Source organism: Biomphalaria glabrata, chromosome 11, assembly GCF_947242115.1.
Source record: "Biomphalaria glabrata chromosome 11, xgBioGlab47.1, whole genome shotgun sequence".
Taxonomy (NCBI): domain Eukaryota; kingdom Metazoa; phylum Mollusca; class Gastropoda; family Planorbidae; genus Biomphalaria; species Biomphalaria glabrata.
Window position 1 is genome coordinate 41,138,935 of NC_074721.1, and position 16,424 is coordinate 41,155,358.

Genomic DNA, 16,424 nt, shown 5'->3' on the forward strand with positions numbered 1-16,424 from the left:
AAATACTCTGAAAGACACAAAGATAAAGGCACATTCCTCGTCCCATATGCTAGGACAAATTTGTACAAATACTCCTTCTTCCCTAGTGCTATTAGAGCATGGAATGGGTTGCCTGGGCTAGCCAGGAAAACCAGTGACTTGGCAGAATTTAAGTCATTGGTTAATATGCATGACTAAATGCATGACGCGTAGGACGTAATCATCTTCTTTTTTGAAGTAACGTCTGTATTATATAAGATAAGATAAGATAAGAAAAAATAAAATTTTTTCAAACTCACCAATGAAGAGTGAAGCCATGTACTCTGGCTTCATGTGGGACATAAATGCATAGAAAGAGACAGAGCTGGTGCAGTCTCCGAGAGCTAGAAAAAAATTTAAAGTCAAGAGGGCAACGCTGTGCTCAACACCGCCAATGTAGGATGACTGTTCCCAGAAAAACGCTGTCAGGAATGAAGCCACCATACTGATGAGGATGATGACAAATGATGTTATCTTTTCTAACCGAGGCTTTAGCTGTGGCTGCAGAAAGGAAACCACAACAAAAATAAGAGGCCCTATGTTGGCGACCTGCAGACCAGAAACAAAACACATTTATATGTTATTTTTATTTCAATAAGCTGACAAGATAGGAAAAACAAGATGGACAAATACTTAATTTACATCTAACAATGTGATTTTTCTAATCCTGGTTGTACAGTATGTGCCCTGGACTGTCATTTGGTCTTTAGATGGTCACTGCTGGATTTTATATGGACCTGGATGTAGATTAAATTTAACTCTAAAGGAACATCCGAAACATGTAGAACCAAACAAACAAACATCTCCAGGATTCCAAACCAATATTAAATAATAAGGGTTTAGATATTTGCCTATTGAGATCTATTACTGTTAGATCTTTTAAATCTCAGAGCATTGGTTTGTACATGTGAGACACGAAGACACTTTTAAAGGTTGAAAGTCGCCTTAAAGTTGCTCAGCAAAAATTGGCGGAGATGGACAGGGTCGTTCTCATTTAGTATGGTGTCGTACTTTCAGAGAAGACTAAAAGCAGTAGACATCAGTTAGGAAGAGGCTGTAAAGTCAGAGTTGACAATTTGCCCATTCTTTGCATTGAATGAAACTGGAGGGTATGTTTGTTTTATGTGTTTCACATTTGATGATAAAAACATCCTAGCCGAGCAGCCCAAAGCTCCAGCAGCATGAGCAGGGTTGGAAACCAGGACAATGGAAACCATCCAACAACACTTGAGCACATACCACACAGCCAGGTAACCATCTAAGCTATTAAGCAAGCAATTAGGGTAAACATTTTGTTGCTATTAAGTGAGCAAGTAGGGTAAACATTTTGTTGCTATTAAGCAAGCAAGTAGGGTAAACATTTTGTTGCTATTAAGCAAGCAAGTAGGGTAAACATTTTGTTGCTATTAAAAACTAAACAAAAAAAAAGAGAAATTAAAATTTTGAGAATCTTCAATCACTTTACAAATGTCTTCAATCAGTTTACTAAATTTTCAATCAGTTCACAAAATCTTTAATCATTTTACTAGATCTTTAAACACTTTACAAATTTCTTAAGACACTTTACTAAATCTTCAATCACTTAAAATTTCCATAACTTAAAGAAATTTTAATCACTTTAAAAAATCTTCAATCATTTTTATAAATATTCTATCATTTTAAAATTTTCAATCACTTTACAAAATCTTCATTCTCTTTACAAAATCTTATATCACTTTACAAAGTGTGCACCAAAAATATGCCAACCTCTAGTGAAAAATAAATGTAATCAATCACTAACCTGACTGATAATTATTATGTACGAGGGCAGATTCCAACCTTCTTTGACTTTCATGACAAGAAGAGGTAACTCTGCCCACATGCCGTTCAAATCTGCCCATGATGCAATGGCAAAGATGCAGATGAGGATGTGCACAAGTATTTTAGTGCTGCCAAGTTGACGCTGTATAAAGTTGTTCATTTTGGCAAAGCAGCCTTCACTTTCACTTTCCTGTTTCTTATCATCTGTTTTTTCTTTTTCTTTAAAGAAAGATTGAAATAAATTTTAAATGACATGTAAAGCAATATGTAATAGGCATCATTACTCTCAATTTAGTTACAACTTCTTACAAGTAAGTCTAATAGTGTTATGACACTCAATTCAATTACAACTTCTTACAAGTAAACCTAATAGTGTTATGACACTCAATTCAATTACAACTTCTTACAAGTAAACCTAATTGTGTTATGACACTCCATTCAATTACAACTTCTTACAAGTAAACCTAATAGTGTTATGACATTCCATTCAATTACAACTTCTTACAAGTAAACCTAATAGTGTTATGACACTCAATGTTTATACAACTTCTTTTAAGAAACTATCAACTGTTTTATATTAACAAGGAAGTATAGTCTTATTACATAAATTTACATTTCAAAAACTTTTCTAAGTGATAACTGATGAACATTGACAAAATATATAGTATAGCTCTGTTTCCACCATTTGTTAACCAGTTCAAATTTCTATTTTATCAGTACATAGCACATCAACATACTAAAAATTTATTCATCTTTTAAGTAAAAAAAAACAACAAGTGCATCTATTATTATACGATTGGCGTTTTTATTTTATTGGAAAGAACATCAAGTGAAGCTAAGCTGGTTTGAATAATAAAACTTCTTAAGTAATTTGTGTGACAACAAGACATTTAAGATAACCATTTCTTCTGAACAAATGTACGTGTGTCTTTGGTGAAACAAGAAATCATGTGCATGCCACTTCCTAAGTATTTCTATGCTACACAACAAATGAAGCCCTAACAGACACATTGAGTTTTTTTTTTTAATTATCTAATTATCGTTATTTGTTTAAAATAATGGAAGAGGCTCTAGAGGGGAACAAAGGTACTGTAAGCATTGGGGGAAGAAGTCCTAACTTGCGTATCAAAATGACATAAATGGTCTGACAGGGAAGGAAGAAGAGTTAGCTGACTTGGTGATAAGCGTAGACAAGCTTTCCGCAGCTTATGGTATGCAAATCAATGCAGAAAAAAACACAGTTTATGAGCAACAGACCGCAGAGCTTTAAAATGGAGATGAAAATAAGCCGATAAGTGTCAGTAGTTTAAATACCACGGAGCTATTGATTCAGGTGAAAGGAACCAAGCCTGAACAACTGGCCAGAAATGCAGTCCTCATAAACACTTGCAAAAACTCAAAACAATCTGGAAAGACTAAAATCAGACTGATGTGTTCTGAGGTCATGGCCACATTCTTACATGCTTGCCAATCGTAGATGCTGACTGCAGAGAATGATCCTAGCAATACAATTGAGATGCGACAGGAAAATCCCAGGTATCACATACAAAGACCACATCATTTTTTATGTATTTTATTAAAGGCCTACTACTAATAAATGTGAAAAAAAAAATAAAGCTAAATTAAGAATATGGTTTAATTATTAATATTGTTTATACTTTATATAAACAAATAAGACATAATTCATCCTTAAAAATAAAAGTAGGCCTATTCTGCTAAATTGTAGGAAGTGTTCAGTTACATTTAAAAGAAAAAGGGCATAATAAGCCAAGGTTTTAGCTGATCTAGACCTATAACTATAATGTATATAAGTATATAGACTCTAGTAGATCTAATAAGCCTACTCTGTTACTAGTGTTAACTGTTAGTTCTGTAACTCTAGTGACACTCTAGTCTCTCTCTATCTCTCTATACTACTGACTCTCCTACTCCTAGCGAGCGGTGTTTTATGTTTATCAAACAGCTATCTAGCCAATTCTAGCGTATTAGTAATAGGTAATACTAAAAGAGTGTAGATCTAATCTAATTGAAACTAATTGTTGACCGAGTTGACTTTTCAACTTTAATTGTTTTCGGATGTTTACAAACAGTTTCTATTTTTAGTAATTTCTAGATCTAGTACTTTTGTTATCTAGATCTAGGTGCTGCCAACTCTAACAAATATTAAGCATAAATTAAACAACAAGAAGCAAATATAAATGGCTATTTTTTTAAACAGTTTATACCCATTTCTCTTTACCAGAAAAATTTATATTAGAAAATTAGCGCAATAATAAATTTGTCAAATACAAGAAAATATAAGAAAATAAAGTCTCGTTCCCTTTTTCATGTTGTGTTCACCAAGACTCAGATGACGACCTATAACTAAGTAAAATAATTCAGCTTATATACCACCGCTTCAGTCAAGTACAATTTGTTTCCGTTGTTTGATATACCAAACAAAATAACTAATAACGAATACTTAATTAACTCATTATTGTTGTTGTTTTTTTTATTGATTCTCGTGTTGTTAGGTAAAGGAAATAATTGTGCAAAATTTCAGATTGATCCGAGATTGGGTGTGGGAGAAATAACGTGTGTACAAACTTTTTACCAGATGATATAAGCTTTGTAAGAAAGACTTTTAAACAGTTACTCTGTTTTGCCATGAAATAGTTTATAGCAAATTGTCTTACCTTTGATAGTATCTTTGATAGGATTGAAATTCGCAGACGATATTGTAAATACTTCCACATTTTGTTTGTAAGAAGTTGGTCTAATGGAAAGAAAAGTGAAATAAGGTCAAGGTCATATTATGAACTGTGGGAGTTTTTCTTTTTTTAAATAAAAAGAACAATATCGAAGACGCTAAGTTGAATTTAACCGAGTTTTATCTTTTTTTTTTTTTTTTACTTTTAAAGTTCGGGTTCGGTTCGGTCAGATTTAAGATCAAGTTCGGTTCGATGACAAGTAGAGTTTGTGTTCAGTTCGGTTCGGATCGGTCAGATCTAAAGTTCGGGTTCGGTTCGGTCAGATCTAAAGTTCGGGTTTGGTTCGGTTCGGTCAGATCTAAAGTTCGGATTTGCTTCGGTTCGGTCAGATCTAAAGTTCGGGTTTGGTTCGGTTCGGTCAGATCTAAAGTTCGGGTTTGGTTCGGTTTGGTCAGATCTAAAGTTTGGGCTCGGTTCGGTTCAATATAAGGAAATTAGGTAAAAGCAAAATTTCTGTGGCATTTTACGTCTCGTGAGACGATCTTTTCCCTTTGCAACTTCTTGTGTGACTAGAGAGGCCAATCCTTGATACACAGCTGCGATCACAGGTTGGGCATATAAAATCACCAGGCGCCATTGCATTTTCACCCTTCTTTCTGCTTCTGTTGTGTATGACATCTGCAATCTGTGACCCTTCCTTTATGCTCTCTCTCCATGTGGATCTGTCCAGTGCCACCTCTTCCCAGTTGCCAGTGTCGATTTTGAAGAGCTTCATGTCGCGTTTGCATACATCCGTATAACGTAAAAGTGGGCGACCAGCGGCTCTCCTGCCTTCAATTAGATCGCCATACAGGATGTCCTGTGGAAGTCGACCTACTGGCATTCTACGAACGTGGCCAAGCCAGCCAAGGCGTCTGCTGCTGATAACAGAGCGGATGTCCTGGCATCCTGCTCTATGTAGCACTTCCTCATTTGTTATCTTATCTTGCCACCTTATTTTAAAGATCCGCCTTAGGCATCGGAGGTGGAAGACATTCAGCTTTTTTTCCTGCCATGAGTAGGTTGACCATGTTTCACTTCCGTACAGCAAGGTGCTCAACACACAGGTCCGGTAGACTAGGGCTTTAGTACTGCTAGTCAGCAATATGTTGTCCCAGACTCTTTTCTGCAACCGTGACATGGTGGCCATTGCCTTGGCTATCCTGTTGTTTATGTCTTTATCCAGTAGAGTGTTGTTGGATATGATGGAGCCAAGGTAACAAAAGTGATCAACAATTTCTAGTGGTTGGCCATTAATGCTTACTTGAGGTGCAGTGTTTGTGTTTTGGACAAGTATCTTAGTCTTGCTTTGACTGATGTTTAAGCCGAACTTCTGGCAAGCAGCAGATAGTTTGTCAACCATGGACTGTAGCTGAATATCAGAATCAGCCACAATAGCTGCATCATCAGCATACAGGAGTTCCCTGACGAGTAGCTTCCTAACCTTGGTTTTTGCCCGCAGCCTTGATACATTAAATAGTTTTCCAGAGGATCTTGTATGGAGAAACACACCTTCGTTTATGTCGCTGTACGCATAATGCAGTAGACAGGAGAAGAATATGCCAAACAGAGTAGGTGCGAGCACACATCCCTGCTTGACACCACTGCAAACCTCAAAAGGTGCTGATTGGGCTCCATTGAATTTGACAGTACATTTAGTTTCCTCGTGAAAACATTCAATTAACTTCAGTAGTTTGGGAGGGCAACCTATTTTCCTCAGGAGTTTGAAAAGGCCACTTCTGCTGACCATGTCAAAAGCTTTAGTCAGATCGACAAAAACAATGTAAAGGGGTCTGTCTCTCTCTCTGAATTTCTCCTGCAGTAGTCGTAGAGAAGATATCATGTCTATAGTGGACCTACCACTCCTGAATCCACACTGAGACTCTGGGTAGACTCTAGAAGCTATCACTTGCAGCCTGGATAGTGCCACTCTAGCAAAGATCTTGCCCACTATACTGAGGAGAGAGATACCACCTATAGTTGTTGCAATCACTCCGATCCCCTTTGTTCTTGTATATTGTGACTATAGTTGCGTCACGCATGTCCTGTGGGACATGACCTGTTTCCCAACAGCGGCAGAGGAGAATATAGAGTTCAGGGAGCAGGAGTGATTCGTTGACTTTCACTACTTCCACTGGGATACCATCACTCCCAGGAGATTTTCTATTTTTTAAGCAGTTAATGGCTTTTTTGAGGTCACTAAGGCTCGGAAGCTCATCTAGGCATTCCAGTACTGGAAGATCTGGTAGAGAAGCCAGGGCGACATCGTCTACTGTATTCTGTGTGGCATAGACTTCGAGGTAGTGTTCTGTCCATCGTTCTAGCTGCTTGGTTTGATCTGTAATTTTTTCTCCTGATTTGGATAGAAGGGGGGCAGGCTTAGACACTGCTGGACCCAGGGCCGCTTTAATGATATCAAATAGAGCTTTGCTATTTCCTGAGTGGAGACTGTCTTGGATTCTGTTGCAGGTATCCCTCCAGAAGTTGTTAGCACATTTTCTAGCCATTTGTTTTGCCTCTTTATTAGCACTTTTGAAGGCCTCCAGAGATTTTGGATTAGGCTTTGTCTTGTGAGCGAGGTGTGCAGATCGTTTTTTCTCGATGCAAGGTTCCATATGTGCTAGATTTGCCTCAAACCAGTCTACATTTTTGTGTTTTTGAGGCCCAAAGGCGGTGATTGCCGAACTGTAGATTACGTCTCTTAATTTCTCCCATCTGATCGAGATGTCTTCTTCATCACTTAACGAGGGGATTGAAATTAGGTAAAAGCAAAAACTATGTACATGTTATAATGTTCGATTCAATTTATTAGATAAAACCGTGATAGTCCAACTTTACATACAACATAGAAAAAAGGGTTCATTTCACTACTTACAATGTGAGCTCTTAGCGTCTACTCATTTGTTTGTAAAATGGTTTACATGTTTCGGTTGTTCCTTCAGAATTGAAGATAGCTTACTTCATAGTCCAAACCTCCCGCAGGACGACGGGGGATGGGAGCGATAAATCCAAACGACAGTCCAGCGCGCAAACCGCACGACCAGGCAGCCATCCATTTTCTTGTCCCTTATTCTTGATAAATATTCTCGTCAATCCCTTAATCTCTAGGGCTTTACCTAGCAATCTTTTCTTAGCGGCTTAAACTAAGAATGCTGCCATATTTGTTTATATTTTTTGATTTCACAATGCTGTTTAACGTTAGATTCTATAGAAACAGCCACAAACAGCTCTACACAAATAAAACATATTGGCTTGTTTTCGTGCTCCGCATAACAAATTGTAACAAAACTCCCCCCCCCCCCCATACGTGGAGAAACATAACAAGAAAATTCAAATTTTACAAAAGACTCGGCACTTCGATATAACGTATTCAGTTCCCCCTCTCCCTCCCGCAATAGCTATTGTGTACATTTAATAATAATAATAATAATAATAATAATCTTTATTATCCGTAAGGAAATTTGTCTTACAATTTGTGCATTACACCAAACAAAAAACATTATAACTATAAGAAACCAAAGGCTACGTCGGGCGTGTTAAAAAAAAAAAGTGGGGTATTTTTTTCCATTAATATTTATTGAAAACCGGTGTGTGATGCTTTTCTAATTGTTATTGAAGAACAAACGTCTAATCAAAGAAACAAACTCGTATAGTTCTATTTAATATCAATCTGTAACACTTTGTTCACTACAAGTTTCTATCTTACAACAACAGTGACAGGCCTTGCCTAGCTAGACTGACCCATTCGACCACTGGGCAGGTACAGGACGGGGGCGTAACTTATGGATGAAGCTCGTACTCCACAACAACCACACGCACACCATGGTAAGGGGCCACTGTACCTGTTAATAGTAATAATTTTAACTCTTTTTCTCCGTTATTATTTACCACATTCTAGTGGAATCAACGTTGGTATCGTCAGTTAGGAGAGAAAGAGTTAACTTATCAAGCGCATTGACAAACATAATGTAGGCTGAAGGCGCTGTGATAAACATTACAAACAAAAACAGGAGAGTTAAATAGGATAAAATGATTTAAACAGTTGTAACAAATCTGCACACACAAATCTACAACGTAAACACACACAATCACCCCTCCCCTCCCCCTCATCAACGTTCCTGGATCCGCCTATTCGCACAATAGCATGTTAAATGCATACATTATTTCTCCGGGCCGGATTCCTAGACTTTTGTCACGCTGCGTAGTACATGTCTGTCTTACAAATGTCCTGATGGTCTAAGCAAGTTACCTTCACCTTTCGTTACATTTTAAAAACAATGGGCTGTTTTGGTGTGTACAAATATGACAAGGTGGCAGGGGAGTGACCAGAGATAGAGAGAGAGAGAGAAAGAGATGGATAGAGAGAAAGAGAGAGAAAAAGATGGATAGAGAGAGAAAGGGAGAGGTGGAGAAACAGAGAGAGGGGGGAGACAAAGAGAGAGGGAGAAAGAGGAAGGGAGACAGAGAGAGACAGAGAAGGAGAGAGAGGGAGAAAGAGATAAACACATAGAGAGAGGGAGAGAGAGAGGATAGGGGAAGGAATATGGTCACAAGTATAATCACATTATAATCACAATTATAATCACAATAGTGTGTCGACCCAATAAATAGGATCTAGTTTGTAGCAAGTAAGTTAGATCTTTCCAATTCCTTTCCCCAGTGACGAAATACTGAGACAGGACAGAAAATAGTTTCGAACTTCACACAGACGACAAGGATATTTAGAACGAGAAAAAAAAAACCCTGTAATTTCAACAACTTGGACATGTTTCTCCACTTACAAGATTAAACCGATTTTATCATAAGGAAAGATCTACTCTGGTCACAGCCCTTTTTTTTAAAGTCATTGGTAATGTAATTAATAATCTCTACTAGAGCTCGGAGCAGAGGCTAAAGTAAAGCTTGCCACTACATCCCTTTCAAATATGAACCCGCTACAGTTGACCTGAGATCTAAAAAAAAAACCCCGCTACATTATAAAAGTAGGCTTTTATGAATAGAACTTAATAAATACACTTACATAACTTTGCAGCCCTCTCCCATGTCTTTGCTGAAGCGTGACGAACTGGCGCACTCGGTTAATCAGGCCAGCAGGACTTGTTTTGTGGGGGCGACCAGGTGCAGATATGTCCTGAACTGAGCTGTGTAGTTGTAAGTGGATGACAGCGCAACTAAAAAAAAGGATGTAAAAGTGTTATTTGATAGGCCCAAGTTTTGCACGGAGAAAGTGAGGCTACCGTAATAAGTAAGCTCGTCTTTCGTGATTGAAGATGTTTTCATGAACTCCAAGATGGCTATGGGGTCCGATTTTCGCTTTGAAAACCGAACTAGTGATAAAGTGAGATGATTTTTTTTTGGTATAGGGCGTCTATCATGATAAACAAATGCTTTATGTACACTGTCTAATCTTTTTCGTGGTTAGGGAGAATCGGAGAGCGCATCAGGGAGAAGGTTTCCGTCCTGTTTTTAGCCGCTCTGCAAGCACAACTGATCTGAAGTCAAATATTCAAATCTCAATAACTAATTCCCAATCTACATCAGGATGCAGGCTCAAGTCCGCCGTCCCAATGTTTCCCTGCAGGAGATTTTGTCTGTGACGTACAATTACAAAGCTTATATTAACTCACTATCTCTGTCTGTCTGTCTGTCTGTCAGGAATCAGGACTCTGTTACACATTTTTACTTCTTCCACTTCCCATTCCCGGATCAAATTGAAACATTGCACATTTTTTTTATCAATGACAAAAAATAATTAATTATGTAAAAAAAAAAACACTCAGCTATTTAATTGGTGGTAATTAATGAATTATTTTTTGTTTTATTTAAAAAGGGAAATGCATATTGCAGTATTGAGATATATGGCAGAAAATGTGCAGTTTTATAAGCTTTTTCTTAAAAAGGTGTTTTTGTATATTTTGCTTCTTTTAATTTCTAAAATCTTGCACTCGATACCCTATCCCTTTTAAAGAAAAGAACAAATCTCACGTTTTTCTGAATACATAAGGTATAAATAGATTTACAAATACTTTTAATAGGAAAATATAATATAGTATAATAATGAGACGCTGTCTTCGAGTATAATGTCTAAGGAAGGGTCCAGTGACTGCGGCGCAGCCAGTAAAAATTGAGAGCTTATTTGACCAACAGCAGACGATGAGTTTGTCTGTGTCGATTTGGCAAAATATGTGTGTCGAATGTAGGTCATAGCTGTTTACGTGTGCCAAGTAAAATTAGATATGTATATTCATATGCAGGTTTAATTGTATTGGTACTATCTGGGCTATCGCCCTTATCGCACTTAAGTGAATTTAATTAAAAGTAGGCTTAAATATACGTTATTTTTCTTTTAGTGTGTTCAGTGAAGTGGACTCTAGTGAAAACTTTAAACAGGTTAGATCGAAAATAACATGGCAGTACATTGAGTACTAGTAAGAGTTGGCAAAGTCGATCATATCATAGCAGAATGCCATAGTAAAGACTAGATTGCCCATTGATCCGGGCAATGCTTCTCAGCCTCACCGTGTGGCGCACAGGTGGAAGCGATCGTTAGAGGAGACGCAAAAATGAAACTCTTTTGGACTGTCTCAGGATCGAGTCCATTGCACTGGCGGGGATGGAAGAAAGCCCCAACTAACATATCAATTTCCACACACTGTTCCTCAAAGGTCCGTTTCTTAAGGCGGTCACCTGCATGGCTGATGTGATTCAGAGAAAAAATATCTCGAATTTTCCCCGGTGTGCTCGTCCTTTGGTCTCGCTTCTAATCGGAGCGTCTTGGGATACGGTAAATGGGATGTAATGACGTGCGTCTGCTTGGATCTTTCCCAGACAGAAGACAGGCAAGCTTTCATAGACCTAGAGATCCAAGTGTCTTAGACTGAACTCTTAAGAGTATTACACAGATAGCCCATTGATATTTGCCCCTTTTACCTTTGTTAAAGTACAACTATTTGTAAGAAGCTAAGATAATATTTAAAAAAGGTTTATTATAACTTCAAAAAAGCAAGCTTTTCATTTAAAGCTCATCCATGATTTTCATATAAAGCTGGTCCATGAAGTACATATAGTTCAATAATTTATACATATATGTCTTACCAGTTTTTAAGTAGCATGGTAAGGTCAGTTGATTAGAGTTAAACCCTCGATCAACATAGGGAATACCATTAAAATTTCGTATATTTCTATTAATTAATGTATAGCACCAGTTTGTTTCTTTAGTTTAAAAAAAAAAAAGAGAGAAAGCCCCCCCCCCCAAAAGGCAAGTAGTCCCCCCCCCCTAAAAAAAAAGAGGAAAGAAAAGAGACAAAAGCCCAAGGATTCCCAGGATGTAATAGCTAGACAACTGATGCCAAAAGCTGAGGTATCCTAAAAAAGAAAAAAAAAAAAGCCTCGACCGTCGCGTCAACAGCCATAGTAACGAACCAGCAAGACACATTATAAGAAAGTCAGGTCAAATTTAGCATTTAAAAAATCAGACTTACAGTGAACGTCGTAAAAATCCTGTCTCCGACTGGACGAAATTTCAGAACTGGGTCACTGTGACACAGGCTGCAGGTGTGCTTCTTTTTGTTGATGGGGAAGTCTTGCAAACGTGTCATTTCGGCTCTCACTATCCCACCCCACCCCTTCACCCCTGTTTGTCAAGGTCGGAGATGTAGCCTGGAATCGTTAGAACGCGGCGAGAGGTAACATAATAAAAAAATAAAAGGTTTTTGGTAAACTACTAGCGAAGAAGGGAGGTAATATTTCATTTATTAACCAAACACATTCATTCAGTTAAAATGTTTCAAATATTTAAAACGTAAGAGAAATAAAGAAACGCAAAGAGGCATAACTCATAGTAGACGTTTTGCTAAAGTATTTCCTCCGCTTTAAATAAAGTTTATACATTTTGTTTACACTTTGAGTGTAGAGCAATTCTACGGCCGGTACCCACCCTTTTATGCAGATCCAACTACATATCACACAATTAGAAAAGCACAGAACACTCTGCGGGCTAATACAACGACCTTGATTAATTTTTAAAACAAATTGTTATTCATTAATTTGTGGAATATCTTTTTTCAGTCAGACAGACACTTTTATAGCTTTTGTGCAGATAATTTCCCATCTGTATCATTTTCTCTCCACTTCTGACACCATTGAATGTCACGATTTCTATTTTAGAATTGTCTTGTAGGGATCAATCTAATTTCTCAGCATTGATTGTAGGAGATATTCATGTGTTGATCTCACCTGGAGGCCTAACAGTTAGGTTTTACGAAAAAAAACAATTATCAAAAAATAGTTGTATTTTTTTAAAGTAATTTTATACGATCAATTATGTATATAAGAATTAAAAATAGACTAATTTTTGCCTTGATAAATGATGTGAAATGACTACTCCTCTGGTTGGATAACGTAATTATGAATACTAGTCACACAAACCCACAAAAAAAAAAGGGACAGATGCCCAGACAAGAAACTAAAAGACAAAAACCCCTTTCCTAAAAGTGCAGATCACAAACATCCCCCCTCAGTTTGACAGTTAAAGTACAACCAGTGATATTGACCCCACTAATATATTGGTAGAAAACGATCTTGAAGAAATGAAGTCAGCTGATAAGGATTTAAGTTTCTATGAACTGATAAAAGGAGAGGAAACATCTTCACAGGCAAAGTTCGTGTGAAACATACATTATCTATCTATCTATCTATCTATCTATCTATCTATCTATCTATCTATCTATCTATCTATCTATCTATCTATCTATCTATCTATCTATCTATCTATCTATCTATCTATCTATCTATCTATCTATCTATCTATCTAACCAAGCACGAGTTCGATCATTTACAAAGAAATAACCACGCAAAAAAAAAAAAACTTGACATCATCAATTTCTTCCCTCGCAATCTTTCAACTAAGAACAGGACACATAGTAAACAAAGGCCCGCAACCAACGAGTTTATTTTAAAAGAATCTTAGAAACATTAAATATTTCTAGTCTAGAACTTCTTCTGAAATCTTGATTTATAATGATAATAAACCTTTACATACAGTTTCGAAACTTAAGGAAGATAGCAGTAGGCTATTTCAATTCAATTTAAGATTCATATGCGATTTAGTCTAGTCTAATCTCAGTATCGACCTATTTGGCACATCTAACATTGACAAAGAGGTGTTTTTTTTTCGAGCTTGGATTTGTTTTTATCCAATTACATAACACAAAATGTGAATGCGAACAAAAACAAAAGACAAATATTAATAAATAAAAAACAACTTATAACTCCCTACTAATTTAATATAATGAATGATCCCGAATATTTCAATATCTTTGGTCAAAATGAGCCTAACATTCTAAATTTCAATCATATGCATAGATCAGTGAACAAGATCTAGGGCTACATGCACATCGTAGATCGAATTTACACAGAAATCTAGATAAAAATAATAATAATAAATATGGGAACCTAGGCTTAGAGATTAAGCGTTTATGGAAATTATCTAAAACAACAATATACCCTATTGTTATATCAACCGAGGGGATAATAACAAATGTGGAAATGTGGGTGAGTCAATTGAACATATAATGGCATGATGTTCAGACTTATCAGAATCTGCCTACCTAGGTCGCCATAACCAAGCTGCAAAGTTAATACACCAACACTTGGCTTTGACACACACTTTGATCAGTAAGGATACTCCTCCTTATTACAAATACTCGCCACAAGATTTATTTTTATCGACAATGCAGTAGATTTTAATCGCCCAGATCTACTGTTCATTCATAAAACAGAAAAAAAAAAAAACGCTACCATTATTGACATCGCCGTACAACTGACTTATAATTAAAAAAAAAACTGAATTGGAAAAACAACGAAAATATGGGAACCTAGGCTTGGAGATTAAGTGTTTATGGAAGTTATCCAAAATAACAATATACCCCATTGTTATATCAATCGAGAGGATAATGACAACTGATCTCACAGACACCTTCAAGGCCCTTAACATGCCTAAGAAGATTCTCGTTGCCTGTCAGACCTGCCACATCACCCGAAAATTCCTCAGTGCACATTGATAAAGGGACTACGATAAAATTTGTTTCTCTTTAACGAAACTTGACCTTGGCAGTGCCAGAGAATAAATACTCGTTCGTTCGTAACATAATAATAATAATAATAATATAACATAAGAATAACATAAGGCTCTACCTGCCTCCAGCTATGAACCTTCTTCTTTATTAGCAAACACAACTCCGAAGCAACCCCTCTGAACCTAAACAATGCTGATATTAATGTTGGTTTAGACGACGAATGTCATGAGATTGGCCAATGGGAAGAAAAAACACTCCACGGAAAGTTCTCCGGCTTTATTAGATGGGGACAACATTGACAAGGCTGCTACCTTAACATGGCTCAAAACAGGTCATCTTTACCTCAAACAGAAGGCATTGTTACAGCAATATAGGACAGAGTAATGAGGACCAAAAAATACAAGAAGCATATCCTGAAACTTTTATTTATCAACTCTGAAGGAGCTCGTGTGGTATGCTCTTCACGCTGTCGTCACGATGGAACCCAGTTCGAATCCTTACCAGTTCTATTCCCTGCTATCCTGCAGGAGGTTTGGTTTAGGGCTTACTTACCTTCATTTCTAAAAAGTAAAGTTCCCCTTTCAGACAGGGTAGATAATGTTAAGGTCATCCGTTTCTTTAGCCAAAGGTTATCAAGCAGGATGTCATGTGACCAGCACAAAAAAACAATCGCCATTACTTTCCCCGACTAGAGTTAGATACCCATTTTAATTGAGTGGACTCGTGGTCTTCATCGAGATTCGAATCCAGGACCGCAGGTTCGGAAGTCAAGCGCTTAAAGCCCCCGCAACCTATCTTTAATTCTAAAGAAATGCCCAAATCTTTTTAAAAAAATATATGGACTAGTCTTGAGTTCAAGGTTCACATTTCTCTTCGCGTACACACCTCCCTCTTTTCTGCAATATAAACACTCGTAAAGCATTTGATCCTCCTCGTGTCAGTTTCTTCTACACACTTTCAATAGGTCCACCAAGTACCGCCAGATTTACTCGAATGCCAGTTTGGCTAAACGTGTATCAAATAAATTAGTGTTAACATTTTTTTGTTCGGTATTTATTTTGGTATTCATCTTTAAAAAAAAAAATTCTTATACTTTAGTTCACGTTGTAACACAAGTGCTTGCTGGGAATCGTGTCGTAGTTTGTTTTATTATATAATTTGAAGTTGTAGGTCTACAAAATGCTTGCAGGAATGATTAAATAGGTTGACGTACTAAGACGATAGAGACAGTGGCGTAGCTAAGGCGGGGGGTAATGGGGGTCCAAGTTTGAAAATCCCCTCTCTTAAGGGGTCCCCCAAGTTAATGTCCGAAATTTGTTTTTAAATTAAATATTACGCCATTATCTCATGTCATGATGTCGAATGTCAAAATGCAGGGGCCCCTAAAGACGTCAATCCCCCTAACGGGCTTCCAAATCACTAGCTACGCCACTGCTGTATGATCTAGATTACATGCGCGGTCTGTTTCAGTCAAAGCTATAAACATGAACTATTTATTACCTTGCGTGTAGACAATACAAGGCTGAATAAACCTGTCAACATAGTAAGGTTCCGTGTCAGGCATCAATAGAAAACGAGTCACAAATTTATGACGATGAAAAACAAAAAAAATGTGCTCGAGATTTTTTGCAACTATCTTATCTAACATTTTAGTTTTATGTTCTTATTTGATTTATAGAAATTTCTTTTAATAAACCCTAATGCTTTGTTTGATTTTTTTTTTTATAGTTTCATCAATATGTGGATTCCATGACAGTTTTTCATTTATTATAACACCTAGGTATTTTGCGTTTTTAGTCTG

General features: G+C 37.0%; 1 protein-coding gene across 3 annotated transcripts in view; it reads right to left on the reverse strand.

Annotated features, from left to right (window-relative positions):
• Positions 1 to 16,424, reverse strand: part of LOC106054951 (riboflavin transporter 2-like) — a 31,887-nt gene that overhangs the window by 11,129 nt on the left and 4,334 nt on the right. Inside the window, exons 1-5 of one of the 3 annotated variants that reach the window (XM_056004181.1) lie at positions 12,029 to 12,172; positions 9,568 to 9,718; positions 4,494 to 4,573; positions 1,799 to 2,037; positions 279 to 567 (exon numbers count right to left, since the gene is read on the reverse strand). In XM_056004181.1, the coding sequence (XP_055860156.1) occupies positions 279 to 567; positions 1,799 to 2,037; positions 4,494 to 4,573; positions 9,568 to 9,590 (631 nt within the window). In that variant the 5' untranslated portion in view covers positions 9,591 to 9,718; positions 12,029 to 12,172. Of the gene's footprint in view, positions 1 to 278; positions 568 to 1,798; positions 2,038 to 3,662; positions 3,893 to 4,493; positions 4,574 to 9,567; positions 9,719 to 12,028; positions 12,173 to 16,424 lie in introns of those variants that run through there. The other 2 variants (XM_056004182.1, XM_056004183.1) reach the window with 2 other exon arrangements.